Source organism: Pituophis catenifer, unplaced genomic scaffold, assembly GCF_029215685.1.
Source record: "Pituophis catenifer annectens isolate HBS135680 unplaced genomic scaffold, rPitCat1.0.hap2 SCAF_266, whole genome shotgun sequence".
Taxonomy (NCBI): Eukaryota; Metazoa; Chordata; class Lepidosauria; order Squamata; family Colubridae; genus Pituophis; species Pituophis catenifer.
In genome coordinates, this window is record NW_027257146.1 from 1 (window position 1) to 15468 (window position 15468).

Below are 15468 nucleotides of genomic sequence, written 5' to 3' on the forward strand. Positions count from 1 at the left end.
GGTGCATCTTACACTCCGAAAAATACAGTAAGATGATTTTTTGATGCAAAATATCTGGCAGGCTCTAAGTTGCTCCATTGAAAGGCTATTGTGTCTTTGATCCCTGCAGGACTAATGGAACAAGATCTCTATTCTGTCCTTTCTATGTGGAAGGAATTAAATGGGACCACCGTAACCTTGGAAAAAGCCATTAATGCTGGAAGACACGTTGGCAATTTCCCCACAGCTCTCTTCTTTGACCTGTTGCGGAGCTTGAGGGGGTGAGGAACTCACTTTTGGGGTTCTGGCTGAACAAAGATAATTCTGCTCTATGGGGTATGAGTTGCTCTGTGTGGTAGATGCATAAATGGGGTCTTCATGTATGGGATGCCAAATGCTCCTATAAGTGGGAATTAGATTAGGGATTCGGTCACTGGCTTGCAAACATGTAAATAATCACCAGGGGGCAGAAGAGAGACATAGGGACCCTAACTCAGTGATGGCAAACCTTTTTGCCATCACGTGCCAAAAGCGGGGGGGGGGAGCGGGGGCGGTTGTGTGCACGAGTGCCCACACCCATAATGCAATGCCCCCCACGCACCACGTGCCATGCGTCCCCGCACTACCTCACCCCCTGCGCATGCATGCACGACCCCCACACATGTGCGCATGACCCCCCGCACCTCATTTTGAGCCTAGCAGGCCTCCCTGAAGCCTCCAGAGGCCGCAAATGGCCCATTTCCGGACTTCCAGAAGGCCCATGTTTTGCCCTCCCAGACCCTCTGCGCGAGCCCTCTACTTACCCGGCATCAAAAACAGGCTGCGTGGAGACTCCTGGGAGGGAAGGGGTGGCGTGGGCGGGGCCAGCTGAAAATCAGCTCGCGTGCTTTAGGTTCACCATCATGGCTCTAACTACTGCTCCTTCCTAATCATCTGGTGTTTTGCAACTCAACTTTGGTAGCCCTAGATAAAGTTTTCCATTGATTTTCCTGGGTGACTTTGAGCCCAATTGTAGCCTCTCAATCTAGTGCAGGAGTGTCAAACTCATATCGTCACAGTGACTTCCCCCCCCTTCGCTAAACCGGGCGTGGGCGTGACCAGCATATGACGCATTTGGCCCGTGGGCCGTGAGTTTGACAGCCCTGATCTAATGTATGTTATATGGAGGACAGACTCTCTAGAGCCATGTTTCTCAATCTTAGCAACTTCAAGATGTGTGGACTTCAACTCCCAGAATTCTCCATGCAGCAGGCTGCCTGAGGAATTCTGGGACTTGGAGTTGTAGGAAAATCACGGGACCAGACCAAATACTCTCTGTCATCTCAGCAATTCCTTACTGGCATAAAGAAAATATTTAACCTTGACCAAAGTTTTAGGCCTATATCTTGAGGCTTTGGGATTTGACCAAAGAATATTTCTGTACCTGAAATTTAACCTCTTCACACACATCTTGAAGTTGCCAAGTATTGAGAAATACTGGTCTGTAGGAGCAGCAGAGTACAGATGTAAAAAATAAGTTCAAAACCAACTTGGAGGTGAGACTAAGACTCTTGCTTAAATTCTTTACCGAGGCTGTAGCTTGATCCTGAAGTGGGTGGCACTGATTTTTTTTGGAGAGGGTGGGAACTAGAAAACTAAATCCATCTCTCTGCTATTTCTCCATAGTCTCCTTGGAGCATGCGGTTCCCCATCAGAGCTCCCAGGTTCTCGTCTGCAACTCTGTGGCACCCCCTTGAGGATGGCGGTAGAACGGCGCTACGTGAAAAAACCAGGATTGGAGCACACAGCCCAAGTGTTCTTGGCAGGTAACAATTGTTTCAATTTTTTCCCCTTATTTTTTCCTCTTAATCTTGGGTGATATTTAAATTCAGGTAAGTTGCAATTAGAACGAGTTTGAAAAGTACAATATTTGTTTTTGATGCGAGTTCAAATAGCGCGATATTTCCTTTAGTGCAAATTGTAAATTGATACCAGGGTGTGTTTAATCCAGCCCAACATTCAGTTAACTTGAGGCTGGTGCATGTGTAATTGAAGCTAGCACATGTTGGCAGTTAGGGTTTTTGACACTGCTAATCATCAGTATTCCAAAAGGAATAACAGAATAACAGAGTTGGAAGGGACCTTGGAGGTCTTCTAGTCTAGCCCCTTGCTCAAGCAGGAGACCCTATACTATTTCAGACAAGTGATGGCCCAGTGTCTTTTTAAAAACCTCCAGTGTTGGAGCACCCACAACTTCTGGAGGCAACTTGTTCCCCTGATCAATTGTTCTGACTATCAGGAATTTTCTTCTCAGTTCTAGATTGCTTCTTTCCTTGTTTAGTTTCCATCCATTGCTTCTTGTCTTGCCTTCAGGAGCTTTGGAGACAAGAAAGAGTGTCAGAAGAGAACAGTAGAAGTTTAATAAAGAATTTGTCCTAATTTTACATTAGGGCAAAAATTTGATGTAACTGAAAAACATAAACATGGTCATAACAGTGCCAAAATGCTAAAGATATTAATGTGCCTGAATCTACAATAGAATTGTTATTGCTTTTACAGATAGTTCTTCATTTATGACAGTAGTTGAACCTGGCAATTAGGGTCATAAATCATGACGGTTGTAAAGCAGTTCATCACATGACTGGCCTGACTTTATGACCTTTTTTGCATCAGTCATTAAGTCATTAAGCAAATGTCCTTATGTGAACCCATTGTAAATCGAGGATTGTATCTGTATTTTACTTTCTGTAACTACTCTGTGACTCTTTAAATTAATAGTTTAAATTAAAAGTATATTCTTTATATTCTTTCCATAATACTTCATTAATTAATTAATATGTGTGTGTGTGTGTGTACACACACACACACATATACACACACACACACACACCATATTTTTTGGAGTATAAGACGCACCTTTTTGCCCCCTAAAAGGGGGTGAAAACCACCCACTGGCCCTCACCCTTTGGCCTCTGCCTCTCAGCAGTTACCTCCTTGCAAGCAAACAGCAAGAAAAAACAGCTCCTTTCAGCTTCAGCACAGCCTAATTAGCACAAGTCGATTGGATCCGCCTCCCGACTCTCAGCTGATTTGCTCTGAGCTGTTTTGCACAGGGCTCTGCTGCTTGCTGCAAAGAGGTAAATTGCTGGAGCAGATTTTTCCCTCCTTGTGCTAATCATGCTATGCTGAAAACGAAAATGAAAGTAAAGCAGGCTGTTTGCTATTTGCTGCAACGAGGCAAAATTACTCAGAGGCAGAGGGAGATTTCTTTTTCTTCTTTTCCTCACCAAAAAAGGTAGGTGCGTCTTATACTCTGAAAAATACGGTGTATATATACACACATTGGTCTGTTCTGGTCCTGTTGGATCTTTCGGCGGCTTTCAATACCATCGACCATGGTATCTTGCTGCGGCGCCTTGAGGGGTTGGGAGTGGAAGGCACCGTTTTACGGTGGTTCTCCTCCTACCTCTTGGGGTGGACACAAGCAGTGTTGGCAGGGGGGCAGAGATCAACCATGAGGCCCCTCACCTGTGGGGTGCTCCAGGGGTTGGTTCTCTCGCCCCTTCTGTTCAACATTTATATGAAACCGCTGGAGGAGATCATCCGTGGTTACGGGGTGAGGTACCATCAGTATGCTGATGATACTCAGCTTTTTATATCCACCCCGAACCAACCCAGTGATGCCCTCGACATGATGTCCCGGTGCCTGGAAGCGGTGCCGTCTGGATGGAGAGGAACAGGCTTCGGCTCAACCCTGCCAAGACTGAGTGGCTGTGGATACCGGCATCTCGGTCCAAAGGAGAGGTTCCATCATTGGCTATAGGGGGTGAAGTCTTACCCCCCCTGTAGACAGGGCACGCAACTTGGGTGTCCTCCTTAATTCGCGGTTGAGTCTAGAAGATCATATAACAACAGTGACCAGGGGGGCATATGCCCAGATTCGTCTGGTGCGCCAGTTGCACCCCTATTTGGACCGAGATGCCCTACGCACAGTTACTCATGCACTAGTCACCTCCCGTATTGACTACTGTAATGCTCTCTACATGGGGCTGCCCTTGAGGACCACTCGGAGGCTTCAGCTGGTACAGAATGCAGCTGCGTGGGTTGTGATGGGAGAATCCTGATACTCCCATGTAACACCTCTCCTGCGCAGCTTGCATTGGTTGCCGGTTGCCCTCTGGGTGAGATTCAAGGTGCTGGTAATGACCTATAAAGCTCTACATGGCTTAGGCCCAGGATACTTGGCGGACCATCTGCAACCAGCAACAGCTTCCCATCGCCCGGTGCGTTCCCAGAGGGAGGGCCTACTCCGGGTACTGTCAGCTAGACAATGTCGGCTGGCGGCCCCCAGGGTAGAGCTTTCTCTGTGGGCGCGCCCACCCTTTGGAATCAACTCCCCCTGGGGCTCAGGCTGGCTCCTGACCTCCGCACCTTTCACCGCGAATTTAAAACATGGCTGTTCGCGGCGCCTAGCCTGGACTGAGGGGGTTTTCGATTATTTTAACAGGTTTTAATATTTGTTTATGTATGTATTTTATGTTTTTATTGGTTTGTTTTAATTGTTGTGAGCCGCCCTGAGTCCTATGGAGATAGGGCGGCATATAAGTTATATTAAGTAAATAAATAAATAAATAAACACTGTGGGGATAAGACATCCTTAACACCCCTGTGTGTGTGTGTGTGTCTGTGTCTGTGTGTTCCAGCATAACTCTGGAACACCTGGGCCGCTAAAACGAAAAGGAATGAATTATATCTATAGTGTCAAATCACAGTACTTTTGACAGTGATAGTGTGCATTTTGGATTCAAGTTCTGTTAAGATACAGCCTGTTGTGACTTAAAATGGCTTCTACTGTACAGCACAGTGGAGTTGCCATGGTAATGGCTTCACAGTACTCCACAAGGGGGCTTCCTCTGGTAAGGGGGATTGGTTCTTAAAAAACAACAACACCCTAGGCCCTCAGCTTTACGCAAAGAGGGCAAGTTGTCGGGGGAGGTGTCTGCCAATGCAGATAATCACTTCAAAGGCAGGACTGGGATAAACAAATACCCAGGCAATGCCAGGTTATCAGCTAGTATACAAAATTTATATTTTAAAATTTTTATCCCCCATTTCCATTGAGCTGGAACCAACTTCCACATTTTCCATAGAAATATCACTTTGGATAATACAAATTAGAATAATGAGACCATTTGGTGAGATTCATTCACTGTACTTATTGAGATCTATCTGTACTTGTGTTCAATTGTGCCATCATTGAATAGATCATTGCAGCACCCCAGCCAACCTCCAGAGGGAACCAGTATTTTTCATAATGAGAGACAGTGTTTAAATTTAACCTATTAGGGGCACTAATGAACAGTTGCCTAATATTTTTCTCCTCTGTAGCTCACTGGTGGAAACTTTCAGACCCAGATGGCTCCAGGACCTTCCAGAAGTCTGACGCAGAGGCATTAACTGCCCTGCCATACCACTTGGTAAGTGACTGGAAAGCTTCTAAACAACAACTTAGAGAAGCTGAATTTGTCTGAATAAAAACTGTTTCTTGGAGATTTAAATGGTTATAGAAAAAAACGAGCAAAATAATAAATTCTGTGTACATAAGGAACTGGAAGTGTATCTTTCAGGAAAATTTTTCCATTTTTAAAACAGATTCTTTACATACAGAGTTCTTCATTTTTTTCTTCTGTTCAGTCATGTCTGATTTTTGGAGACTCCCTTGTAAGTCCATGCAGTTTTTTTTTGGGCAAAGTTTTTTGGAAGTGTTTTTGCATTGCCTCTTTCCTAGAGTTGAGACAAAGTGGATGGCTCAAGATCATGCAGTTAGCTTTGTCCCCAAAACAGACCTAGAACTCACGGCCTCCTAGTCCCTTTCCTGGCTGGGGAATTCTGGGTGTTGAAGTCTACAAATTTCCAAGTTGCCAAAGTTGAGAAAAACTGCTCTAAAGAGTGGCCTTCTTGAATTATAATTCTTCTTCCACAGGTCCAAAGTGGCTATTTGGATGTTCTGGCTTCTTTCCTGACTGATTTAAAGGTTATCAGTGCTCATCTTCATCTCGGCCATCTCCGTAGCCTCTCTGAAGCCTACGCACTCTATGGTGAGCCACTGTGGGACTGAAAATAGCTCAAAAAGCATTGTTGTGCCCTCCCCACCAGCTAGTTGGGGAGTCACAGACTTGGAAAACAGCTGCAACTTTTTAATTGGGAGGGAAAAATTGCAGGCTTCATTTAGGGCAGGGATCATAATCATAATCATAAGTTCTATTTGTCAAGCATATATAAGATAACAGGTAAAAGTATAAACATAATTTGAATACATGAAAAGAGTAAGTAAAAAGGAATATTAGGACAGGGATAGTAGGCACGTTGATGAGCTTATGCATGCCCCTTACAGACCTCTTAGGAATGGGGTGAGGTCCAAAACTTTTCTTGTCCAACCTTGGCAACTTTAAGATCTATGGACCATCTCCCAGAATTCCCCATACTGCCTGCGGAATTCTGGGAGTTGAAGTTCTCAGATATTAAAGTTGCCGAGGTTGGACGTCTCTGATTTAGGGGTTGACCTTGCAAGGTTCTCTTTTTGTAGAAATACAAGTATTGTAAAAGTGTCTGAAAATATAAATCTGTCCGTTGTCTTCTGTAGCAACAGCTGCTGGCTCAGAACCCAGTGAGGCAGTCAACTTATTCTCTGACTTTTTGCAAAGAAACTTTGGGCTGCTTTCCCAGAATCCTCTACTGCTCTTGCAGCAGGCAGCAAATGAACCCAGTTCCTCAGACCTCTGCTTACAAGCCCAGGTGGCGCTCCAGAAATGCAGAAAACCTTTCCTGAAATGGATTAACAAACCTGAGAGGGCTCAGCAAACCAGGAGGTAATTCTCTAAAGGAGGGATGGGGTCCTTTTCTTCTCATGCGTGTTATTATCTCCCACCCCTCTTTTATCTGGAAGTTGAGTTATGTCAAAGGGACTTTTTTTTTTGTTGGTTCGAAACAGAATCACAGAGTTCTGTGGAAGGACAGAACGAAGGAAGGAATCTTGGAGATCTATTTATTTATTTATTTATTTATTTATTTATTTATTTATTATTTGTTTGTTTGTTTGTCCAATTTATATGCCGCCCTTCTCCGTAGACTCAGGGCAGCTTACAATGCATTATAGCAATAGCCTGCATACTTTTATGTGTATACCTGCTTATTAGGGCTTTCGCCCCCCCCCCCCAGGCGGTGTTGTTCTATACAAAGTTGGCTTATTGCCCCCACAATCCGGGTCCTCAATTTACCTACCTCGAAAGGATGGAAGGCTGAGTCAGCCTTGAGCCTGGTGAGATTTGAACTTGCACTAATTGCAGGCAGCTGGCAGCTAAGTGCTAGCACTTAACAGCACTTAGTCCACTGCACCACTGAGCAGGGGGTTCTAGTTCAAACCCCTGCTCAAACAGGAGACAAATGCCTTGTCCAATCTCTTTTGGGCAGCCAACATTTTGTTGTTTATCCAAGTAGCTTCTTCAATGTTATCAAGTTGATTATTTACATCCCAAAGACTTTCTGTCTATTCTACTTAGCAATCTTATTCAGATTAGGTGAGAAATTAAGCCACATCAAAGGACATAGATGGGGTACCAGGAGTGGGTTCCACTCACCTTTACTACCAGTTCGCAATGCATGCTCAGATTGTTGGTGATGATGTCAAGGTAGTGGGTGGAGCCTCCTGCCGCCATTACTACCAGTTCGCAAGAACCGGACTGAACCAGGAGCAACCCACCACTGCGGGGTAGCCCTAACAAACTTGCTCAGATTGACTCCCAAGGTGCTTTTTCAAAAGTCAACTGGATTGTTTTTTCCCCTGAGGAAGAAGAAGATGTTTCACTTCTCATCCAAGAAGCTTTATCAGTTGTTATCCAAGAAGCTTTAGAACCAATGAAGATTCTTGGATGAGAAACAAAACTTATTCTTCTCAGGGAAAAAACAGTTCAGTTGCTCTTTGGAAAAGCATCTTTGAGACAACTATGACCTGGATGACTGAGAATCTCCACAGACATTTGCTCAGACTGAAGAACTGCTTGGATAAGCAGTGAAACGTTTTATACCAAAAAGAAAAATCCAGCTGCCTTAACTCAATTTCCAGACAACTCTTAACTGGATGACTGAGAATCTTCATCGGCCTCTTTTCTTTTAATTAACAGTCTCGTTTTGAACCTTCCTTCAACTCCTTCTTCTGTTTCTCTTGCTCCTTCGGGAAAACTGGCCATTGTGGGTACCGTGGAGGGGACTTTACACCTGGTGGAGATGAAGACCGGACAGGTAAAAATGATCCCAATTCTCAGAAATGTTTTAGCTTCAGAAGCATTCAGGTTGTGTTCACTTAGAGAAGTTTGCTTCCCAAATTTTTTCCTTCATTATTCAAGGAGCCTTGGTAGTACAGTGGTTTAATGCACCCTGTTATTAACACAGCTGCCTGCAATTTCTGCAGGTTCGAATCTTACCAGGCTCAAGGTTGACTCAGCCTTCCATCCTTTCTAAGGTAGGTTAAATGAGGACCCAGTTTGTGGGGGCAATAAGCTGACTTTGTATAAATATACAAAAGTATGAAGGCTATTGCTTAACGCATTGTAAGCCGCCCTGAGTCTCTGGAGAAGGGCGGCATATAAATCAAATTAAAAAAAAAAAAAAAGTGCTTATCCAAAACTCTCTTCAAACTTCAAAGACCACTTGTAAATCTTTTCTTTCGGTGCCCTTAATTACTTTGAGCAGTCATGAAACAATTGGTCTTAATTGAGGACTGCCTGTATTATAAAAACAATATCATGGAATGATCTTTATGTCATATCAACAAATTATTTATTTATTTATTTATTTATTTATTTATTTTATTATATTTCTATACCGCCCTTCTCCTGCGGGACTCAGGGTGGTGTACAGCCAGGATAAAACATAGCATATAAAATTTAAAAACAATCCATTTTCATCTTAATAGGGATACCTTGAGAGATTTTTGAACATATTTTAGTACACATCGGACACTTTAAGTCAGTTTAAATGTGGTTGTTGTGATGGATAATGGGCTTATGTGTCATAACCCAAAGAAAAACCATCTTTACCCAATTTGGGGTAATTTTCCCAGGCACTGAATTAGAACATATCTGCAGTTTTTTTAAGCAATTGTGTGTTTTTGCAGGGCTGCGCAGTTGCCCCACAATCTTGGGAACAGAAAGAATTGATTTAAGGAGCTGCTGAGAGATGTGGAGGCTTTGTACATGCCCTCCGTGTACTTTTTTGTCTTTTTTAAAACCATTTTTAACTAATTTTCTTTTTTTAAAAAAAGGAAAGAAACAAGCAAAATACAAAAATGATGCAAGGATATAATATCAGTAAATGAACAAATAAATTACAACGAGGTGTCGTTATTGCTCAGTACGGCGTTGATAAAAAGTTAACCATATAAAACAAATATACTATTTTCAACAATAAAAAAAGGAACTTAGAGATCTGAGCCGAGTACCACCCTGAAAGAAGAAAAACTGCTAAAAACATCCTTTTTATCTTTGAAATTAAAGCCTGCATAGGTTGCTGCTTTATAGCCCACTGCCCAAATTCAGAATTGTTTGCATTGGATGAAATATGGGTTTTGGTTTTTTTTAATTTGATTTATATGTCGCTCTTCTCCGGAGACTCAGGGCAGCTTACAATGCGTTAAGCAATAGCCTTCATACTTTTGTATATTTATACAAAGTCAGCTTATTGCCCCCACAAACTGGGTCCTCAATTTACCTACCTTAGAAAGGATGGAAGGCTGAGTCAACCTTGAGCCTGGCGAGATTCGAACTTACTAATTGCAGACAGCTGGAGTTAAATTACAATGCATTAGTCTGCTGAGCTATCCAAGCTCCTTGGTTGGGTGAGGGGAGTGGTTAGATCTGATTTCTGATCGCAAATTCTCCCCCTTCCGATGATTTAGGAACAGAAATCCTTGCTGACCTCCTGTGATGGAATCTCGGCCTGTGCCTTCTTGTCTGAAACAACAGTTTGTCTCGGGGCCTTCAATGGACGCTTTGAACTTTGGAGCCTGAGAGAAGGATGCAGGTATTATGGGCTGAGGGAATTTTTTTTTATCTTGAATACAGATAGTCCTGGAATTATGACTGCAACTGAGACCAGAATTGCCTTTGCACTAAGCAAGACAGTTATTAAGTGAATTGTCCCTGATTTTATGATCTTACTTGCCACCATTGTTAAGTGATTATTGCAGTTATGAAACCAATCATGTGATTGCTAAGTGAATCTACCTTCCCCCATTGACTTTGCTTGTCAGGAAGGTTAAAAATTATGTTCATATGACTTTGGATGCTACAATATGCTGGTTGCCAAACACTCCAATTTTGATCACATGATCATGGGAATGCTATAGAATAGAATAGAATAACAGAGTTGGAAGGGTCCTTGGAGGTCTTCTAGTCCAACCTCCTGCCCAGGCAGGAAACCCTACACCACCTCAGACAAATGGTTATCCAATATCTTCTTTAAAATTTCCAGTATTGGAGCATTCACAACTTCTGCAGACTTATTAATTGTTCTAACTGTCAGGAAATTTCTCCTTAGTTCTAAGTTGCTTCTCTCTTTGATTAGTTTCCACCCATTGCTTCTTGTTCTACCCTCAGATGCTTTGGAGAATAGTTCGACTCCCTCTTCTTTGTGGTAACCCCTGAGATATTGGAACACTGCTATCATGTCTCCCCTAATCCTTCTTTTCATTAAACTAGACATACCCAGTTCCTGCAATCGTTCTTCATATGTTTTAACCTCCAGTCCCCTAATCATCTTTGTTGCTCTTCTCTGCACTCTTTTTAAGAGTCTCAACATCTTTTTTACATCATGGCGACCAAAACTGAATGCAATATTCCAAGTGTGGCCTTACCAAGGCATTATAAAGTAGTATTAACACATCATGTGATCTTGATTCTATCCCTCTGTTTATGCAGCCCAGAACTGTGTTGGCTTTTTTGGCAGCTGCTGCACACTGCTGGCTCATATCTAAATGGTTGTCCACTAGGACTCCAAGATCCCTCTCACAGTTACTACTATTGAGCAAGGTACCACCTATACATATATACATATACACATATAATAGTCTTAAGTGAAAGGACTACATTTACATAAGTGATAAGTCTTATTTTTCAGTGCTGTGACTAAATGAATGGTTGTAAGTTAAGACTACTTGAAATGGAAGAAACAGAACAGCAGTTAACCACAGCTGGACATGACATGATAGCAGTGTTCCAATATCTGAAGGGCTGCCACAAAGATGAGTGTGGGTCAACCTATTTTCCAAAGCACCTGAAGGCAAGACAGGAAGCAGTGGATGGAAACGAATCAAGGAGAGAAACAACCTAGAACCGAGGAGAAAATTCCTGATAGTCAGAACAGTTGATCAGGGGAACAACTTGCCTCCAGAAGTTGTGGGTGCTCTAATACTGGAGGTGTCAGCCTCTATGATGCTTGCTTGCTTTTGGCTGTTATTGTAACGGGAGGGGGGAGGCATTGCTGGTATTTGGGAGTGGGGGGAAGTGAGCTGGTGGAGATGTCTTGAAAAGGGAGGAAAATTCTCACTGTCTTCATAGCAGCTACAGAGAGAGCTGATAGCTGTCAAGGTCAACTGCTCTGGCATACCAGATAGATGGGGCCGTCTGAAGAAGTACCCCACATGACACCTTGGGGAGATGTGGATGGTACACTCAACTTGGGTCCTTGGGGAGAGGGATTTGGGGACCCTTTCAATATGTAATTGCCTCAGACTTTGATTTTCTTTCGCTGCAATCAGTTCATACTCAGTAAAAGTACCTTTCTCTACAAACATGGAATTGGGGTTTTTCTTTCTTGAGTTTCGAAAGGAGGCACACCTGGCAGGAGGTTTTTAAAAAGAGATTAGACAACCGTTTGACGGAAATGGTATAGTGCAGTGATGGCTAACCTTTTTGCCATCGTGTGCCAGGAAGGGGCGGGGGCGGGGGGGTCGAGCGTATGCATGCTCATACCCATAATTCTATGCTAATTCTAATTCTCACCCCGCTCCTGGCACACAATGGCCCGGTAGGCCCGTTTTTCTTTCTCACCTGGCTCCAGGACCTCTCTAGGCGTCTGGGGAGGGCGAAAACAGCCTTCCTCACCCCTCCGGAGGCCAAAAATGGCCCGTTTGACAACTTCCAGTCCCACCGGAAGCTGAGCTCACGTGCCCATTGATATGGTTACGTGTGCCAGCTGTGGCACGCGTAACCATAGGTTCGCCATCACGGGTATAGTGTCTCCTGCTTGAGCAGAGGTTGAACTAGAAGACCTCCAAAGTCCCATTCAACTCTGTTATTCTGTTATTCTAAAAGAAAGGAAACAGAGATGCTATCCATGGAATTAATGAGACTGGAGAGTGTTGACAGCCTGTATTTGTAAAATTTAAAGTAGGGTTACAGTTTAAAACCTTGGGATGGGCAACCTGATGGTTTTGAGCTGCCTGTAGACCCTGGGTCCTCTTTATCAGCGCCTCTGGATCTCCCTCCAACCACAAATGCAAAGACCAGGACACAATTTCTGTCTATTTTGAGATAGGAAATGTAATAAATGAAAGCATTTAATTTAGAGCCAAATAATTTAAAGAAGAAGAAGAAGAAGGACCTGGCTGCTCTATCTTCACTTTTCTTGCACTAATAGCTTTTTTTCTTCTAGTGGCCTTCTTTGAGGCTTAATACTCTTGCCACAGTAGAGGAGTCTATTGGAAAATGTCAGTTTACCAAGATGGCAAAGTTAACTTGCTTGATTAGAAGAAAAAAAAAATGAGAAAAACTTATTTGAAAGACTATAAATCTGATAGGGAATTGTTGCTGAAAAAATGGTAATGATGAATTATGATTTGGGTGACTAGAAAAGATGCAGATTAAGGGAGGCATGGAAGTGATTTATCAAATATCTAGGAAAAGATTTCAGATATTTCAACATAAAATATTTCAAGAAATAAAGGAAAGCCATTTGTTGTTCTGTTAGAGGAACGGTAGATAATGAACTGTTACAGAGTAGGTTGGAACTCACTGTATTTCATAACTGTTGTTTCTTTTTCTTGTGCATTGTTTCTTTGGTTTCCTTCTTCTTGTTTAAACTTGTTGATTACCTGACAGAAAACTCCTAATAAATATACATTAAAAAAAAAGTGATCCTGCATTAATTCAGGTCACCTAACCAGCACATCTGAGTGCTGCCTTCAGATTTTCTGTTTTTTTATTGTGTTAGGATCTTGAGCAAGGATGCCCACAAGGCCCAAATTACGGACTGCTGCATCAATTCAGATTGTAAACTATTAGCTTCAGTATCACTGGATGGCACTCTTAAGGTATTATTGACTGGGTTTAGGGGAAGGGGCAGTGGTGAAATCCAATTTTTTTTACCACCGGTTCTGTGGGTGGTACCCAACCTCCGGAGGCCTCTCTAGGAGTCTCTGGAGGCTCGGGACAGCAAAAAATGTCACTTCCTGTCCCACTGGGAGTTGGGAAATGGGCCGTTTCAGGCCTCCAGCGGGCCTCCGAGGGAGTGGGAAAGGCTGTTTTCGCCCTCCCCAGATGCACAGAGTGGATCTGGAGCCAGGTGAGGAAGAAAAATGGGCCTTCCCCACCCACTCCAGGCCCTCCGGAGGCAGGAAACAGGCTGTTTCTCTATTTCTGGTGGGCCCAGAAGGCCCGAAAATCATCTGGCCAGCACGTGCATGCGTGCCAGAGCTGAGCTGGCATGCCCACTGATATGGCTATGCGTGCCACCTGTGGCACGCATGCCATAGGATCGCCATTACGGGCCTATAGACTAATCAGTTAATAACAATAACAACAACAACATAAGCATTGACAAAACCCTCAATTTCTTACTATTTTAAAAAAATTCCTAGCTCTGGGAAGCTGCCCAAGGACATGTGCTCCACCAGTGGGACTTCTCATGCCCCTTGAACTGCGTGACCTTTCATCCAAATGGTCAGTTTGTGGCTATCGGTGGATGGGACAGATCGGTCACCGTCTTGGATACGAATGGAATGAGCAAGATCTCGGTGAGGTTGAGAGGGACTCAGCATATAACTGGGAGATGGATGATTGAGGAAGACCTGTCAATCAATGGAACTGGCTCTGGGAGTCTTGAGGAAGAAAACAGTTGTCTTTGATCACCATTGTCTTTTGCAGGTCATGAAGGATCATGAAGCCTCCATCCACTGCATTTCCTTCTCTTCCACTGGGAAAGTTTTGGCGGCAGCTACTCTGGCTGGTTCCATCACCCTATGGTCGTGGCAGGAGGCCATCATCCTGGGTTCATTCAAGGCTCATTCTGGATGCACCTCGGTGGCTCGGTTCCTTTCCGATGAAAAACTTCTCACAGCAGGAGAAGACTGCAAGGTGCAACTTTGATCACGCTGAATGAGGTTGAAGACTGATGGGAGGGACATAAGGGTTGATGAGTTGGTTTGAGGCGGAATAGAATAGAAAACTCTATTGCACTTATAATGTACCAATCATAATTTCAATTTCTCCTACGTAAATCAAGATGTTTATATAGCCATAGTTCAGTGAAATCCCAACTCATTATTTTGTAGGCTTTATCAGACATTAACCAGCATTTTGCTGTCTGTTGTAAGACTTAAGGGAGACTAAAATAGATCTATTTCTGACTTATTTGTCTTCATCAGTTAGCCACACCCTCACCTTATGACTCCTCCCTGTAACGGTCAAATATTTATTTTGTTCTTTTTTCGTAGGTCTATATGTGCATTATTGTTTACAATATTGTTTACAGGGAGAAGTCATAAGATGAGGGTGTGCCTAACTGATGAAGACAAATAAGTCAGAAATAGATCTATTTTAGTCTCCCTTAAGTCTTACAACAGACAGCAAAATGCTGGTTAATGTCTGATAAAGCCTACAAAATAGTGAATTGGGATTTCACTGAACTATGGCTATATAAACATCTTGAAATGGTTTGTTGTGAATGCAACTACTTGAGGGCTTCTGGATTGGAGCTGAAAGGCGAAAGGGAAGCAGTATGCTCCCTCCCATATTGGAGTAGACCAGGTGCTTCAATAGAAAACACTACACACACAAACACACACACACACACACACACAATAATCTAGTGTAGACTTCTTTTTTTATATAAGTTTTTTTATTTTTTTAAAACAAACATACAAACAGTACATTTTTTCTGAAGAGAGTATTAACCGAGTCAAAATTTATACAGCTTATTTTCCCCAAATTTAATTTATATATTTCAATTTCTGCCATATTATTCCTTTTCTACTTTTTTGTTTTTCATCTCTATTTAATATTTAATATATAATCAATATTGCCATCCACCCTAACCTCCTAATCTTAATCTTATTTCATTTCATTCTCTTATTTCTCCCTTTATCACAAATACTTCTCAATGTTGCCTTTTTTCTATTGAAACCCTTTAATTTAAAAACAATCATTTCCATCCTTAATTTCTAATTTTTAACTTAAT

General features: G+C 42.7%; 1 protein-coding gene across 1 annotated transcript in view; it reads left to right on the top strand.

The window, feature by feature from the left end:
• Positions 1–114: 114 nt before the first annotated feature.
• The window catches only part of TEP1 (telomerase associated protein 1), a gene marked incomplete at its 3' end in the record, with an annotated part of 35202 nt that continues 19848 nt past the window's right edge, over positions 115–15468 (top strand). Inside the window, exons 1-10 of the mRNA XM_070956629.1 lie at positions 115–260; positions 1645–1784; positions 5347–5435; positions 5942–6056; positions 6602–6827; positions 8139–8256; positions 9911–10035; positions 13225–13324; positions 13871–14026; positions 14157–14366. Of these exons, the coding sequence (XP_070812730.1) occupies positions 115–260; positions 1645–1784; positions 5347–5435; positions 5942–6056; positions 6602–6827; positions 8139–8256; positions 9911–10035; positions 13225–13324; positions 13871–14026; positions 14157–14366 (1425 nt within the window). The remainder of the gene's footprint in view (positions 261–1644; positions 1785–5346; positions 5436–5941; positions 6057–6601; positions 6828–8138; positions 8257–9910; positions 10036–13224; positions 13325–13870; positions 14027–14156; positions 14367–15468) is intronic.